Raw genomic sequence first — 18,715 nt, forward strand, 5'->3', positions numbered from 1 at the left:
GTAGAATCATAGGACAGATAGTTAGCAAGGATATAGGTGAATTCAGCAACCATATCAACCAACACAATTTAATTTATAGAAAATGACAACTCACTCCAGTATTCTTGCCCGGGAAATCCCATGGGCAGGGGAGTCTGGCGGGCTACAGTCCATGAGGTTGCCACAAGTTGGACATGACTGACACACTGAGCTGCTAAGTATGCACTCACATAGAACACTTCACCCCAAACATCTGGGTTTCTGATAGGCGTTAGATAGACTTGTGCTTTCCTTCTGCTCTTTAGCAGTATTCTCTAAACCCAAATCAAGACATGGGATGTTAAGAAAGTTTTGTTTCCTATATATAGTTAGTGATTGTATAAAACATTACATATGACATGTGGTCTGTTTAATATTTTTCTATTAAAACAGATACTTATGTAAAGATTTTTTTCAGTTTTTCTACACCAGAATTATAAATTCCCTCTTGAAGACGCAGGCTCCATACGTTGTGCTCAAGGGAAAGGAATCTTCCTTTCAGCTGCAGTGATTGACTCCTCCTGAGTCTTTGGGAGCCCTGAATGCAGGCATCAAGGAGCAAGACAGTTTGGGCACAGGACACGTTCCCCTCCGTGACTCAAGGCAACCAGAGCCTTCCATCTGCGTTGTTGCGTGGGGGAGCTGTGGAATTTCTTTCCCATAGTACAGTTACACGATGTGCAAAATAGACTGTAAACCAGACTAAACACTCAGCCACGTTGCTTCATCTCCAAACAACCAACTTGCAAACAAACTTTTGGAGCACAGCCCTTGTATCTCTGACATCCCTTCCTTCTCTGATTTTCTGTTCTCTTCCTTCTATTGATAGATCTGGCTTTCTAACATCCAAGTAACCAATACTTTAGTAGTCTCTTTTTTTCCCTCATTACTCACCCCATCTATAATAACTTTGGGTAAAGAGAAAGAAGGCAAGAATTACCTGTGTTCTTTCTGCTTTGTGTTCTTGGTTTATTCTCTACAAGAATGTTCAATCTTCTACTCATGACAGTAGGCTAATCCTTAACCAAGCATCTCCGTCATCCTAGCCAGCATCTTTTTACCTCTCCACTTTGGATACCAATTCACCCTTGCCTCTTCTCGCAATGGCTACCACAGAACGTACCTTTACCCAGACTTGCCCTGGCCATCCCACTAGTGATTCCTGTTACCTTGCTTAGGACAAATGGAAGAAGGTCCCAGCTGAGAGAAGCTGATACTCTTAAATCCCTGACCCTTGAAGATGATTAGTGTATTCCTCCTGAGCTTCTATCCCATGAATAGTGAAGGTTAATCAATATTTCAACCAACCACTTGAGTTGATGACATGATTTTCATTTTACAGAAAGAGAGGGCTCATTGGGGGAAAGGAATACCAGATCTGAGATCATTCACAGTGGTGAAATCTGTACTCTGCAGACCTCACTCCTCCAGACCTACTACTTCTCTGTGGTTTGACTATCATCCAGACAATGACCTCCAGTATACCAGTCTGACCAGTTTACCTCCTAAAAGGAGGACTTGCAGTGTTTGCACATTATGTAATGTCTGTGCTTCAGTAGAAATCTTACGGAAACAAACGGAGGAAGTTTGCCAGTCCAAGTGGTGGATAATAAATCCTGACCTATCTGGATAGAAACAGATTTTCTGTATCCTTTAGTTTATACACATATTTTTTTGTGGTAGTAAGGTCTGAAAAGTTCAAGGAACCAAACTATTCAGATATTTCAAATGCTGTTGTCGTTTTGGCAAAAATGGCAGTTCTTATAGGCTTAGAGTCTGTGTATTAGCCCTCTTTACCAGACTGAGTAAAACCTCCTTTCCTATCCAGCATTCAAGATAGAGTAGCCCTAATTCAGTTAGTGTACTTCATAAACTTCACCATGTGTTCATCAATTCAATTTATGTAACTAGATTGTTTTGCATATTACTTTTAAAGAAAATGTATGGGGTTTTTTTCCCTTTAATTCTGTAATAGTTGCTACTATGTATGTTCTTTATAATAGATGTTCTTCTGTTTCATGAGAAATAGACTTCTCACTGAGACAGCTAAATTGGATTTTCTGATCAAAGCTAAAGGCAAATATATTTTAGCTTAGCAGTATCACAAGTCAAGATAATTAACATTAAAAAATATTCTAGAGTCTTTTTGTTAGTTAGACCAAATTGATGTCTTAATTCCTTTCACTTACCTAATTAGAAAAACATAGTGCAGACAAAGGGCATTCCTGGTAGATTACATTACTTTTGTTGCAGGCATTCTTATAAGAGACTTTTGTAATCTTTCCTTTCCTTAATCAATATGGAAATAACTTTTAAAAGCATGTACAGTTATATGAACTGAAAACTATTCAATAACACATAAGCTTCACTAAAGAATCACAAATTTCTTCTCAGAATATTTTTTACTTAATCCCAGAATAATATTTTGAATAAGACAAAACTGGACTCACACGTTACCTAGTCTCTCATTTTTGTGTGTAACTTGGGAAAATCCATTAAAAGCCAACTTCAGCTTTAATTATTCGTGGAAGTTTAGCCTTAAATTCAGCAGTGAAGGAAAAAAATTTTTTGTGTGTGTGGTCAGTATTAGGATTTAGGCAAAAGGTAACTAGATATGATACTAGAATATCACCTCTGCTTTAGAATTAAATGACTCAAAGAAGGTTTTGTTATTTTTTTCTATGGAAGTTTGTGTGTGTGTGTGTGTGTATTATCTACCCCTCTAAAAAGTTGTATTATTTTTTAAAAATCATATGCCTTGAGTTGTGTGTTTTACTTTGATGAACTCTGTCACATTGATAAGACTATCTGTTTACAAATCAGATCAACGAATACCTGCCAACTTGGCTTCCCCATGTCAGTGTCTGGACTCTTGTGATACCAGCTCTTGCTCTACCTCAAGGAAGGCAGTAGGTTTTTCCTCCTGACCCTCCCCACAAACCTTCCCCTAAAAAGAAAAACACGAGCTCAGTCCCTACCCATTTATTTTATTTAACAACCCTTACTAACACTTGCCATGAACCAAGGACCTGGATAATCACTGGAGATAATAATTGAAATATAGCTGTTGATATATATATATATAAAATCACCCTAACATTATATTTACATTTATATTTATATAGCATGGTAGAGGAAATCAGTGTGAGGAATTTTAATATATCACAGTTAAGACTGATATGAACACAGTTACAGGGCAGAAATGGTACCAAGAAAGGGAGAAACTAGTTCTACCTAGGTAAATAAGGGAGAAGACAAATGAATTTGGACTTGAAGATGACTTGGGAATTTTCCAGATGGACAAAATGGCATTAAGGTAGGTGATTAGGTTAATTAAAAAGAAGGCAGCCTTCTGTTGTAGATTATGTTTACTTGGAGAATTTAGTGATAGCATTTAGCCTGTGACACGAATGTCCTATTGGTCTTCCGGTTTTAGCCCGCCTTCATTTCGTTCCTTGGCCACTCCACTGTGAGTTGAAGTCCTGTAATAATACTTAAAACACTAAGAAGATTTCAGAAGATGATGGTAGCAAATAAAATAGAACATTAGGTTCAGTGAGGTTTTTTAACACCTGTATTTAGATTTGTTATGAAATGAAAGTAAGTAAGTACCATTCTTCTAAATCATTCTCTTCCCTTCATGTTTTGTTTCCATTACTCCTGCTGCTGCTAAGTCGCTTCAGTCGTGTCCGACTCTGTGCGACCCCATAGACGGGAGCCCACCAGGCTCCCCCGTCCCTGGTATTCTCCAGGCAAGAACACTGGAGTGGGTTGCCATTTCCTTCTCCATTACTCCTACTACTAGATATTTCCTTCACTGTGGTGCTTGAAACTCTGATTTCTGCTGGGTTTCCAGGAATGCTGTCAACAGTCATTGCCAGGAGAAATGTGTTTTCCCCTTAGGAAATTACGCTTCTATCTGGTATTATTGTTTCTGACCACTGTGTTATGTTACAAGCATTTCTGAGGGAAGAAAAGGATGGCTTCCTTGGAGCAGTTACTGGAAAGGAAACTTGTATTCTACTTTCTAAAAGCAAACAATGAAAAAGTTTACTTAGATGGGAAATTACCAGGAAAAACAAAAATGAGAAGGTGAAGCACATCCCCCGATGAAAATTTTGCTTTTTAGAAATAAAAGATTCCTTACACGTTTTTTGAATTTTTGTACATTTTACTAATTCAAGAATAACACTGCAGAAAAGTGCCGGAAACATAAAAATGTTTACCTCCATGAATGATCAGAAAGAAAACTCCCATGTAACTTCCACCCAGCTCAAGAATCACCATTGCCTGGATATCACAAGCCTCTTTTATGCCCCCTGCATACCCCAAGTCCACTCCTGAGCTCATTCAGGTTGTCAGCTGAATCTAGTTCACTTGGTGTTTTGATTGTAGTCCCTGTCTTCTTGCTGTTTGTCAGCAAGGGGTCCCTCTCAGCTCCTTGAGGTTAGTTTCAGATCCTTCTCACATGGGCTCCGTCTTCAAACCAACAGCAGTGCACTTCGTCCTCTTAGGGCTTTGAATCTGTGACTTTCTTTTCTGCCACTAGCCAGAGAGAACTCAGATTTTTAAGGACTCATGTGATTAGGTCAGGCCCACTGGGATAATCTCCCTTAAAGTCATCTCCATTTTATAACATAACCTAGTCATGGGAGCAATATGTCATCTTACTCACAGGTTTCACCCACACTCAGAGGGGATTGATTATAAAAGGGCAAGGATCATTTGTGTCATCTGAGAATTCTGCCTACCAGAGACCACCTGTTTTCTGCTGTTCTGAAATGCCACCTTTGTCAAGAATTAAATAACCATATAGGTGTAGTCATTTCTGGAAGAATTTATTTAGAATCAATATTATTTCTTCTTTGAATATTTCATAGAATGGACCAATGAACTCATCTTGCCCTGGAGTTTTCTTTGTGGAGAGGCTTTTAAGTTACAAATTTAATTTCTTTAATAGATAGGAGAACTATTGAGGTTACCTATTGTCATGCGTGCTTAGTCACTCAGTCGTGTCTGACTCTTTGCAAACCCTTGGACTGTAGCCAGCCAGGCTCCTCTGTCCATGGGATTTCTTTTCCAAGCAAGAATACTGGAGTGGGTTGCCATTTTCTCCTCCAAGGGATCTTGCCAACCCAGGGATCGAACCCACATCTCCTGCATTGCAGGTAGATTCTTAACTGCTGAGCCATCAGGGAAGCCTCTATCTGTTGTCAAGTGAGCTTCAAATTTGTGTCTGTATACAGACTGTCTGTTTCATCTGAGTTTTTAAATTTCATGACAAAGTCCACAAAATTACCTGATTATCATTACTTTGCCAGCAAAGGTCCGTCTAGTCAAGGCTATGGTTTTTCCAGTAGTCATATTTGGATGTGAGAGTTGGACTATAAAGATAGCTGAGCGCAGAATTGATGCTTTTGAACTGTGGTGTTGGTGAAGACTCTTGAGAGTCCCTTGGACAGCAAGGAGATCCAACCAGTCAATCCTAAAGGAGATCAGTCCTGAGTGTTCATTGGAAGGACTAATGTTGAAGCTGAAACTCCAATACTTCAGCCATCTGCTGCGAAGAGCTGACTCGTTGAAAAGACCCTGATGCTGGGAAAGATTGAGGGCAGGAGGAGAACGGGAGGACAGAGGATAAGATGGTTGGATGGCATCACCAACTTGATGGACAGGAGTTTGAGTAAACTCTGGGAGTTAGTGATGGACAGGGAGGCCTGGCGTGCTGTGGTCCATGGGGTCGCAGAGTCGGCCATGACTGAGCGACTGAACTGAACTGATCCTTTCGATGTCGGTAGTATCTGAAGGGTTATCATTTCTCATTCCTGATATTGGTAATGTTTTATGTATTCTCACATTTTTTTCTGAACAGTCTGGCTATAGAGATTTATCAGCTTTATTGAACTTGTGTTTAGTTTCATTTAGTTTCTCATTTGTTTTTCTGGTCTCAATTTGATTAATTTCTGCTGTGAACCTTATTATTGCTTTATTCTGCCTACTGATTGGAGTCAGACCAACTATCTTTTATATCAATATACACAAGTATGTTAAGTCCTATATTTAAGAGAGAGAGACTTTAAACTATGTTTTTAAAAAGACCCATGTATGATTTCAAGAGACGTACTTAAAATGACAAAAGATTAAAAATAAAAGACAAATAGGAGGATGATGCCAAAAAGAAAGCAAATTAACAGTAATAATACCAACCAAAGTGGAATTCAAGGCACAGAGAATCAAATGAAATTTTGTGTAGCAGTACCAGAAACTCTTTACCACTGAGCTACCAGGGAAGCCCACAAATTTGGATTATCGCTGGCTTTCTTCCTCTTTTCCAGATATTTGTCATCTTGAAAATGGGAGTCACTCTCCCTGTTTTGCATATAACAGGTATAATAGGACTGACCTTCATTAACAACTAACTCTTCAAGATCATTTAAACCTATTTTAAAACAGACATTCTTCATAGTTGTGTCCTTTCTAAAAAAAAAGGTTACCAAGATGTTTTAATGTTTGCAACTGTGTGTGGTTTCCCTGGTATGTATGATTTATCTGTTAAAATGTGTGATTCTAATCCTTAAGTCATAAAAATACCTTGATCAGGTACAGTGACACACATCTGCTGTGATATCTGACATTAGGCCATCATACAGCTAAACGTTGCTGCTGAGAAAGCCAGGTGAAGGTAAGAGAGAGCCTTACATAGGGCATGCCCTTGTTTCCAGAGTCAGTGCATGTCACTGACTCACACGCCTCTCTTGGACTCACTGACATCTTACATCACATAGCACTTGCCAAAAGAAAAGGGTGAAACAGGAATTGGCTACAATTAATTTGACATTTGTGTTTGCTCTATATATTCTAAATGTTTGTCTTATTTTTTTTTTTAATGTAGTTAATGCTGCCTACCTTGGGAGCCAAGAAATGAGGGAGGTAGTGAAGAGAGACAATGAAACCATCAAAGAACATTTACCTAAGGTAATCACTTTAGTGCTGCAGTACTTACTGAGGATGAAAGGCTGCTGCTGCTGCTAAGTCACTTCAGTCGTGTCTGACTCTGTGTGACCCCGTAGACGGCAGCCCACCAGGCTCCCCCTCCCTGGGATTCTCCAGGCAAGAACACTGGAGTGGGTTGCCATTTCCTTCTCCAATGCATGAAAGTGAAAAGTGACAGGGAAGTTGCTCAGTCGTGTCCGACTCTTTGCGACCCCATGGACTGTAGCCCACCAGGCTCCTCCGTCCATGGGATTTTCCAGGCAAGAGGACTGGAGTGGGGTGCCATCGCCTTCTCTGGATGAAAGGCTAGAGTTGGTTAGAATTTGTAAGACCTCAAGGGTTTGTAAATTTCAGATCATGTTCTAGTTAACGTTAACATAGTCCTTGAAAGTTGCATAGAAAGTAAGTAAAGCTGACTGGATAGTTACTTAAATATGTTTTACCACCCGTTTTTGTTGGGTTTATTTTTAGAATTAATACTTTTCTTTAGAGCTCTGTACTGAAAAGACTCACAATAACATTTATGGTTAAAAAAGTTATTTTAAAATATAAGCAAAACATTGGAAAAGAACTGACGTTCCTGTGATCTGATGACTTAGTGAGCCCATCTTTCTTATTCTCCAATGCATTAGTGTAGGAATGCCCAGTTCTGACATGAAGGCCAGTTTCCTATACAAGCAGGTGCAGAAAGAAAACAATTGAAATAGCACTTTTAAGTTGCTGCTGTAAGTGATAAAACCTTAATACAAGCATATTTGGAAGTACCAGTTTCTGAAACTGTGAGGGGCCATGGTTTAGTATGTGTCAAAGCACCCTAGAATTTAGGTGGCCCTGGGACTCCCATGGCAGCGTCTACCTGTCTGTCCATTCTGAATAGGATAGAGTTGTGCCATCTAACATTATAGCCACTAGCCACATGGGGTTTATTCACGGCTCCTCTGAATTGACCTGTGCCATAAGTATAAAATACACATTGGATTTCAGAAATTTAGTACCAAAAAAAAAAAGTAAAATATTTCACTAACGTTTTTGTATTAATTACATGTTGAAAATGGTAGTATTTTAGATACATTGGGTTAAATAATATATTGGATTGGCCAAAAATTTTGTTCAGATTTTTCCGTGTGATGTCACAGAAAAAGCTGAATGAACGTTTTGGCTAATCCAATATATTATTAAAAGTAATTTCATCCGTTCCTTTATATGACAGTTTTAAAAATGTAGTTATTAGAAAATACACTAAACATTTTTTGTAAAATATAGTTAGAGTTTTTTTGGTAATTACCTGCGTGCCTTTGTATTTCTGTTGGACTGTGCTAATATAAAACTTTGTAGTCAGTGCTGAACTGTGACATCTGCTGGATGCAATGAAATGAGCCCCACTGAGTGACCAACTCTTACAGGGCCCAGGAACCTACAATCTGCAAGTAAAATCTTAGATACCCTGCTGTGTTTAGAATCTTTGAGACACTTGACTTAAACTTGCCTATGGTTAATTCATATGTCTATAACCTCCCAATAAAGTTATCTTAAAGCAAGACATGTATATATTCTTAAAAAAATATTTTTAGAATATTGATCTATCGTAGCTTCACCCGGAGAGGACTTTTGAAAGTGCCAGTGTGTTTGTCTTATGACCACAGTGGTCATCATATTTCTAAAATAGCAGTTGGCTGGAGATTGAAATTTTGAAGACAGAGAATACCCTCACTAACTGAGTGGGGAGGTTGGGGCCTCATAGGGACCCACTTTCCAGGGCTTGCAACTGTTTCCAGTCCCTGATGTCTGTGAAAATGCAAGAAAAATATTTTATGTTTTAGTTAAATTAAAGTGAATGTGTTTCAAAGCCTCGGTTAAGTTTGCAAGGCTGGAAGTTGATAAAAACAACTCAATTCCCAGTTAAGAAGACTGGCAGATGCTCATTTCCGAAATTGACGCTTGCTGAATGACTAGACCCGTCATGTGTCATATTCTGTCTTACCACCTGTGGAAGCCAGCTGCTGCGAAGTACTCATCATTCCTGGATTCTGTTTGTATGTTGTGCTCAGAGAGAGGTCAAAGGAAGGTGCTAACTTATTCCTGTCCTAAGTTAAATCCATATGCAAGTGTAATCATTCCCAGATAGAGGGCCGCTCATGGTAACGGTGTCAGGACTGTACTTTGCAGAAACTTTTGTGGGAGAAATATGGAGGTGTATGGTAGATGGCAGGCATTTCAAGGTTAATGTTAACGCACAGTCACAGGGCTAAACCTTTCCAGCTAGAGGGAATGGTTTTATTTTGTTTTTAAGATAGCATTGAATGTATTCATGAAACTTGGGAAAGCAAGGCATGTTTAGTTTCATGATGCAAAACTATCTGCAGTTAATTGACTACCCTCTCTACCAGCCACATTTGAATTCTGCCCCAGAATAATACAGTTCCAACTGCTAAGTGAAACAAAGTATAAAAAGACAAGAAGTTTATTGCAATTTTTTGTTTCTGTAATGAAAAAAAAAAAGGAAGCATGCTGTAATTTAATATTGGTAAAAAGCTGAATCAACATATGTCCCAGGCTGCTTGAGAAAGTATAGATACGAAAGGGCACACAGTTCTAGAAAGATAGTGGGCATTTCCCCACGCCTTCCAAATCAATTCCCAAGACTAGACATATCCCTATTTTATTTTTTTTAATGTTTATTTATATACTTGGCTGCATCAGATCTTAGTTGCAACACTTGGCAGGATCTTTCACTGCAGCATGTAGACTCTGTTAGTTATGGCATATGGGCTTTAGTTGCTCCATGGCACGTGGGATCTTAGCTACCTGACCAAGGATCGAACCTGCATCCCCTGCATTGTTCCCATATCCCTGTTTTAGGTAATTGTAGTCACAGATACTCAGTCCCATCTCAGCCCAAACATAAGCATTCAGAAACCTCTTTCCTGTTCAGGACTGCACATTGTGAGGGTGTTTTGAGCCACACATTTTGTTGCAAAAATCATTTAATTTATCTGTTATTCAACTTTTAAAACAGTTCTGGAAATTATATCTTTGTGCCATCCAGGCAGGAAGCCACAGTCGTCTAAAAACAGTCACTCTGCTGCCTCATGTGGACGGCCTTCGGATTCTTTCTCCTCCTCTAGAACAGTCATAATCAGCAGGCTTTGTATCTAAATCCAAACTTTTTACCACTGCATTTCCATATGAGGAGAACTTTTTAATCTTCTTGAAGCTAATGGGCCTTTAAAACTCTGAAAGTCTCCAGAGCTGACTGTCTTCCTAGTTTCCAAGGTCTGGAGACTTTCCACCCAGAGTCAGCAGCGCTTCAGGACTACATACGATGGTTTCCTTTTCCTGAAGCAAAGATATCAGACTCAGTTGTCTCCAAAAGAGTGGAGCAGGGCCTGTGGCATCACAGGTTGTGTTCTTTCCTCACCTGACTAAATTCTACCTGCCCTTTAGGACTTGGCCCCATTGTCATATTTAAGAGGCCTTCCCCAGACCCAAATTCTGGTTAGAAGTCCCTCCCCTCAGCGCCCCTGGCTCCATATGTAGAGCTATAATATTGCATTTCTTACATGGTATTTAAATGGTATGTTCCCACCCCCACACTCCTTGGAGGTTTTTCTCATCTCGGTGTCCATGTGGCCTAGCACAGGTCAGGTCAGTCGCTCGATCGTGTGTGACTCTTTGCGACCACATGAATCGCAGCACACCAGGCCTCCCTGTCCATCACCATCTCCCAGAGTTCACTCAAACTCACGGCCATCGAGTCAGTGATGCCATCCAGCCATCTCATCCTCGGCCGTCCCCTTCTCCTGCCCGCAATCCCTCCCAGCATCACTCTTTTCCAATGAGTCAACTCTTTGCATGAGGTGGCCAAAGTACTGGAGTTTCAGCTTCAGCATCAATCCTTCCAAAGAAATCCCAGGGCTGATCTCCTTCAGAATGGACTGGTTGGATCACCTTGCAGTCCAAGGGACCCTCAAGAGTCTTCTCCAACACCACAGTTCAAAAGCATCAATTCTTCGGTGCTCAGCCTTCTTCACAGTCCAACTCTCACATCCATACATGACCGCAGGAAAAACCATAACCTTGACTAGACGGACCTTAGTCGGCAAAGTAATGTCTCTGCTTTTGAATATGCTATCTAGGTTGGTCATAACTTTTCTTCCAAGGAGTAAGCGTCTTTTAATTTCATGGCTGCAGTCACCATCTGCAGTGATTTTGGAGCCCCCAAAAATTAAGTCTGACACTGTTTCCCCATCTATTTCCCATGAAGTGATGGGACCGGATGCCATGATCTTCGTTTTCTGAATGTTGAGCTTTAAGCCAACTTTTTGACTCTCCACTTTCACTTTCAACAAGAGGCTTTTTATTTTCTCTTCACTTTCTGCCATAAGGGTGGTGTCATCTGCATATCTGAGGTGACTGATATTTCTCCCGGCAATCTTGATTCCAGCTTGTGTTTCTTCCAGTCCAGCGTTTCTCATGATGTACTCTACATATAAGTTAAATAAGCAGGGTGACAATATACAGCCTTGATGTACTCCTTTTCCTATTTGGGACCAGTCTGTTGTTCCATGTCCAGTTCTAACTGTTGCTTCCTGACCTGCATACAGATTTCTCAAGAGGCAGGTCAGGTGGTCTGGTATCCCCATCTCTTTCAGAATTTTCCACAGTTTATTGTGATCCACACAGTCAAAGGCTTTGGCATAGTCAATAAAGCAGAAATAGATGTTTTTCTGGAACTCTCTTGCTTTTTCCATGATCCAGCAGATGTTGGCCATTTGATCTCTGGTTCCTCTGCCTTTTCTAAAACCAGCTTGAACATCTGGAAGTTCATGGTTCACGTATTGCTGAAGCCTGGCTTGGAGAATTTTGAGCATTACTTTACTAGCATGTGCTGCTGCTGCTGCTGCTAAGGTGCTTCAGTCGTGTCCAACTGTGCGACCCCATAGACAGCAGCCCACCACACTACTAGCATGTGAGATGAGTGCAATTGTGCGGTAGTTTGAGCATTCTTTGGCATTGCCTTTCTTTGGGATTGGAATGAAAACTGACCTTTTCCAGTCCTGTGGCCACTGCTGAGTTTTCCAAATTTGCTGGCATATTGAGTGCAGCACTTTCACAGCATTATCTTTCAGGATTTGAAATAGCTCGATAGGAATGCCATCACCTCCACTAGCTTTGTTCATAGTGATGCTTTCTAAGGTCCACTTGACTTCACATTCCAGGACGTCTGGCTCTAGATGAGTGATTACACCATTGTGATTATCTGGGTCGTAAAGATCTTTTTGTACAGTTCTTCCGTGTATTCTTGCCACCTCTTCTTAATATCTTCTGCTTCTGTTAGGTCCAGACCATTTTTGTCCTTTATCGAGCCCATCTTTGCATGAAATGTTCCCTTGGTATCTCTAATTTTCTTGAAGAGATCTCTAGTCTTTCCCATTCTGTTCTTTTCCTCTATTTCTTTGTATTGATCGCTGAAGAAGGCTTTCTTATCGCTTCTTGCTCTTCTTTGGAACTCTGCATTCAGATGCTTATATCTTTCTTTTTCTCCTTTGCTTTTCACCTCTCTTCTTTTCACAGCTATCTGTAAGGCCTCCCCAGACAGCGATTTTGCTTTTTTGCATTTCTTTTCCATGGGGATGGTCTTGATCCCTGTCTCCTGTACAATGTCACAAACCTCATTCCATAGTTCATCAGGCACTCTATCTATCAGATCTAGGCCCTTAAATCTATTTCTCACTTCCACTGTATAATCATAAGGGATTTGATTTAGGTCATACCTGAATGGTCTAGTGGTTTTCCCTACTTTCTTCAATTTAAGTCTGAATTTGGCAATAAGGAGTTCATGATCTGAGCCACAGTCAGCTCCCAGTCTTGTTTTTGTTGACTGTATAGAGCTTCTCCATCTTTGGCTGCAAAGAATATAATCAATCTGATTTTGGTGTTGACCATCTGGTGATGTCCATGTGTAGAGTCTTCTCTTGTGTTGTTGGAAGAGGGTGTTTACTATAACCAGTGCATTTTCTTGGCAAAACTCTATTAGCCTTTGCCCTGCTTCATTCCGCATTCCAAGGCCAAATTTGCCTGTTACTCCAGGTGTTTCTTGACTTCCTACTTTTGCATTCCAGTCCCCTATAATGAAAAGGACATCTTTTTTGGGTATTAGTTCTAAAAGGTCTTGTAGGTCTACAAAAGAGTCTGAAATGTCGTACTTGGATGCAGTCTCAAAAACGACAGAATGATCTCTGTTCATTTCCAAGGCAAACCATTCAATATCACAGTAATCCAAGTCTATGCCCCAACCAGTAATGCTGAAGAAGCTGAAGTTGGCCTGGCAGAGTGCATCATATTTGGTGAACAATCAGTTAATGTAGAGTAGATGGATGGACAGGAAAGCTGTGAGAGTATAGATTCTAAGCCGTTTTTGTGCCATGAATCTCTCTGACTGTGTCATGGGTGGACTCCTCAGAATAAAACTTTTTTTAAGTATGTGAAGTATATTTTTTACCACAAAAAAGTTATATTGAAGTATCACTATCCAGATACAATAAAAGCATATTTGTGATGTATATTATGTGCCTCTTTACTAACAAAATAAATGTGATATACCATCAGTCAGAATTACTGTTGTAAATTTGTAGTGATGTGCAGAAAAACTGTTAGTTTACCTACAACCAGTGTACTGTAATTTGAAGATTTCAGTAATTTATAGATGACAAACAATAGATATTTCTAATCCTCCTGAAATCATGGTTAGAGGTTAGCAAAAAAGGATGCATTCTTTTTCCTATCCAAGTTGACATTACCCTCTCCCAACTGCCACTGCATCTACCCATGAATGTGTGTGGACCTGTGGACCCCAGGTGAAGAAGTTTTGCTTTGAGGTCCTGGAGAAGGTTAGGCAACATGGTGTTAACTCTGGCTTGGGCACTGGCCTGTGAACAGGAAGCCATGATGTACTACACTAAAGAGACTATTTTGAGTTGTTGGGGAGTTGAAGGGTTTAAGAAGGAGGGTAATAATCAAGGTGATGTTCAAGAGGTTTAACAACCATATCCCTTAACCACTGACCCATCAGAACATACGCCATCTGTGAACAAAGAGTCAGTTCAGAGGTACCGGTTCATATCAGTTAGCCCAAGGAATGTGGCTACATTAACCAGTGAGGGGAATTATTTGGAAAAATGCGTATCAGAATGTTGGAAAAGAATGAAATTTGAGGTGGGAAAACCGTTTAGAAGACTTTTATAAGAACTAAGGCAAGGGAGTTGGGGGTAAAGAGGGAGGTAGAATTTGGAAAGATCCAGGAAGTAGAATCAAAGACACTTACAGCTCATAGTTCATGAAAGCATGGAGACGACGGAGTAAGATTATTTCTCTGCATTTGGATTTTGTAACGAGATAGGGAATATGGGAGGAGAAGTGCCAGCAAGTTGCAAGAGCTGCTTGAGAAAGTAGTTCCTTCTGGTCCTTTTGTTTGATATACCTGTGGGACATCCAGGGGACACGTGTCTGGCAGGTAGCTGGATATATGTGGATAGGAAGCCTAGAAGAGGAATCTGGGCTGAACTTTGATTTGGGAATGATGAGGATATTTTTGGAGTCATGAGCACAGGTAATAGTAACCCAAGGAAGTACGTAGAATAAGAAGAAAAGACATATAAAGGCTCATCCTTGGGGAACACAGCTAAAAAACTGGGGGGAAAGAGAGGAGCTAATGACTAAGACGGGAGTGGAGGTGGAGGGGGGACAGGAATGAGAGCCAGGATGGAGTAAACCAAAGCAAGAGCATCAACTGTACATTTTTGCCACCACAGTCCCAATCCTTCTGGGAGCCCCCAGGGTATGCTCTGCGTTATGAGGCACCTGGCGTATCTGAGGCAAACAGGAGGTCAGCGTTCCCTTGCTCTGTCATTGTTCTCAACTACAAGGGGATGTATGTCTCGTTCACAGAAAAGTGAATTAGTGTTTGGTTTACAAACTTGAAGTTTTCATTTAAAACTCACTTAGGAGGGAAATTCTAAACTGCCGTGACTATCCTTGGCCCAGGCTCATGGAAACAGCTGGTGTGTGCTACTGCCAGACGGAATTCGAGCATCACTATCAGTCAATAGGGCTCTGAAATCATTCCCAGCAAGAGCACACGAGACGCTGCTTTCTGACCACAGTAGGCAGCGGTGGGAAGACTGCCTGCAAATGGGGCTGCCCCTGCCCCCAGAGGGCCAGCCTGGGGCCACGATGTGATTGGGAAAGGGGCAGAGGGTCCTCAGGAACAGGGACCCGCCTCTGCTACACTCGCCCCCTCCTGCTTAACCCGCCCGAGCCCAGAGGCGCATGTTGCCTTTGGGAAGGAGCAAACCTCGCGCCCGTTCTCTGTGGACCTGGGCATGCAAATCCTTCAGACACGCCCACGTCCTGCTTAGCCAAGCATAGGACGCTCTCCCTGGACCCCGCTAACCAAGACTGCCTTTCCGCCAGCCTTGGCCTGAAACTGATTGTGTTAGTTCTGCCTGTTCAGTCTGAAGCCTGTTCAGAATACCATAATCATCCTGGAAATAGATAGTCTGTTTGGGTCTCAGTCATTTGGACCTGGAGACCTCCATCTGAAGCACTTTTCTGTCAGCACACCCTGGAGCTTTTCTGGTGGAGTTTTCTAGAGTCGCGTGATCCAGAGGAGGACGAGCATATGGGAAGCAGAGTCCTGAGAGTCACCGCCTGAGGTTCACGCTCCAGCTCCACCACTTGCTTACTTAGGTGACGTTGGTTAAGTTACTGGACTTCACTGGGTCCCCTTTTTTTCATCAATAAAATGGTTTAATAATAGTATCTATTCTCATACAGTTGTTCCAAACCTGCAATGCTACATATAATTCATATAAAGACCCTGCAAGAGTATCTAGCATGTACTAAGTATTGAACAAAAGTTTATTATTATTATAAAGTTAGTCATCTCCTAGGTATGCCTCTGAGTACTTTAAAAAGACTTTGCCTAACTTTTCCTCTCCCTACCCACCCTCTTCAGGGCTTCCCTGATAGCTCAGTTGGTAAGGAATCCTGCTGCAATGCAGGAGACCACGGTTCAATTCCTGGCTTGGGAAGGTCTGCTGCAGAAGGGATAAGCTATCAACTCCAGTATTCTTGGGCTTCCCTTGTGTCTCAGCTGGTAAGAATCCACCTGCAATGCAAGAGACCTGGGTTCAATCCCTGGGTTGGGAAGATCCCCTGGAGGAGGGAAAGGCTACCCACTCCAGTATTCTGACCTAGAAAATTCCATGAACTGTGTATAGTCCATGGGGTCACAGAGTCAGACATGACTGAGTGACTTTCACTTTCACCCACCCCTTCGGATGTTTTCATTCTGTTTGTAATATTAAATACGTAGCCAGTCCCATTCTGGCCACTTCTTCCTAAAAGATGCCTAAGGGAGGTGCTGTGTGGGAGCAGCAGTGAAGGAAAACACAGTATTACTTCATCCTTACCAGAACCTCCAGTGCCCTGGTGCCAAGGGTTCAGGTAAGCTGGCCTCGGCCGTTCCTCTCTGTTAGTTAAGCAAGCCCCTTCTCGTCTGCCGGTTTCCTGAGCTATGTAACCAGGGAGAAACAGACACACAGGGAGAGAAGTTTACTGCTGGTGCCGCATGCTCTGTTGCTTCACCAGAGGAAAATAGATGCCTTGGGCCAGCTCCTCACTCCAGTGCCACGTAAGGAAAAGATGGAACTAGATATCGATGCCCCAGTGACTTCCACCTGGGAACGAGCAGGCTCTGGCCCTTTACACTTGAGTCATACAGAGAGGAGAGAGCCCCACTTGGCAGGGCTTTCGACGCATGATTTTTCCAGTTTCTTGGAGAGTGGCCCAGTCTATAACCCACTTGGACCTCCTCCAGTGCCTGCAGGGGGAGCAGGGCTCAGTGCTCCTGAAGGATCGTGTGTTCACCTCTGTCCTCGGCCACATTTTTTAATCTTCAGGGATTTTAATTCTCATTTTTTTTAAGAATGATAATTGATCCAGTTCTAGATGCAGGAAAGAAAGGAAACAAGGTAAATAGGACAATGAATTTTCTAAACTCTCCCTTTCTTCAGCAGTTATTCAGGTTCTTAAAAACGGTTGCTCAGCCTCTTATACAGAGTGAAATATGTCAGAAAGAGGAAAACAAGGATGGTATATTAATGCATATATATGGAACCTAGAAAAATGGTACTGATGAACCTAGTAGAGAATAGACTTACGGACACAGCAGGGAAAGGTGAGGGCCAGATGAATTGAGAAAGTAGCATTGACATATATACACTATCAGATGCAAAATAGCTAGTTGGTGTGAAGCTGCTATATAACACAGGGAGCCCAGCCTGGCACTCTGTGATGACCTAGAGGGGTGAGATGGGGGGAAGATAGGGAGGCTCAAGGGAGAGGGGGTTATATATATATGATAAGTGATTTCCATTCTTGTATGGCAGAAACCAACACAATATTTAAGCAATTTTTCACCAATTAAAAAAAATTTTTTAATGATTGCTCAGAAAGACTACAGTGAATTAGTTAAACCTTTGTGATTGTTATTCTTCTGTTCCCAAGACGGATGGGATTTTTAAATAACTGAAAGGAGATGCTTGTATTACAAAATAGGTTTCCTTTAACGTTGCAGGGTCAAGGCTTAGGTGTCTGACTTTGGAGGGAGGATAGAAAGAGGAGCCTGTTGCTCTTGTCCAGCAATTCCTATGACGCCTGCAGTCCTAGTGAATTAATGCTTAGAAAGAAGGAATTTGAATAGATTTTGTTCCTGATTTTATTGAGATAGAATTGACACATAACATTGTATTAAAGTGTACAACATAATGATTTAATATATGTATGTATTGCACAGTGATTATCACAGGTTTCATTAACATCCATTACCTTAATTACAATTTTTTTCTTGGGATGAGAGCTTTTAATGTCTACTCTCTAACTGACTTTCAGATATACAGTATAGTGTGAACTGTAGTCACCATGTTGTATATTACATCCCCACAACTTGTTTATCTTATAACTGAAAGTTTATAGCTTTTGACAACCTTCACCCATTTCCTTCAGCTCCTAACCTTTTCAGACTCCACATATAAGTGAGATCATACAATATTTGCCTTTCTATGTCTGATTTCACTTAGCATAATACTCTCAGGGTCCATCCATATTGTCACAAATGGCAGGATTTCCTTCTTTATTTATAGCTGAATAATATTTATTATCACCAGATAGAGATTTGTGTGTATGGCTTTTCTTTGTGTTTAATATCTTAAGATGTTGATATATCATTGAAAGTGATTTTCTTTAGTTAGATATATAAACTTGTGTCATAAGGTGGTTTTTCGTATGTCTTCTGTTTTTACAGTAACCCCTCTATTAGTAATGCATAAAAGCCAGCAACTCCATGTATACTAAAACAAAACTTTGCTGCACCCCTCGGGTCAGAAGTCAGGTTTTCCTCCAACAGCGCTTTGTCCATGCCTCTCTCTGCCTGTCATGTTCAAGGGCAGCTTGTACCTGCCTGTGTTCTTCCCTACTCTGGAACTTCTCTAAGGCAGAGCTGTCTTACTTCTGAATTTCAACCACTTAGCCAGTGCCAGATGGGATATAAATTTAGAGTCATTTTGGGTGGAAATGCTGTGAATCTGTCAGATTCAGCAGCAAAAAGTGAAAAGAAAAAAATACATGAGAAAAGACAACTGTG

General features: G+C 41.0%; 1 protein-coding gene across 1 annotated transcript in view; it reads left to right on the forward strand.

Annotated features, from left to right (window-relative positions):
* LDAH (lipid droplet associated hydrolase) overlaps positions 1–18,715 on the forward strand; it is a 93,047-nt gene that overhangs the window by 69,356 nt on the left and 4,976 nt on the right. Inside the window, exon 6 of the mRNA XM_052648517.1 lies at positions 6,911–6,993. Within this exon, the coding sequence (XP_052504477.1) occupies positions 6,911–6,993 (83 nt within the window). The remainder of the gene's footprint in view (positions 1–6,910; positions 6,994–18,715) is intronic.

Source organism: Budorcas taxicolor, chromosome 11 (genome assembly GCF_023091745.1).
Source record: "Budorcas taxicolor isolate Tak-1 chromosome 11, Takin1.1, whole genome shotgun sequence".
Lineage (NCBI taxonomy): Eukaryota > Metazoa > Chordata > Mammalia > Artiodactyla > Bovidae > Budorcas > Budorcas taxicolor.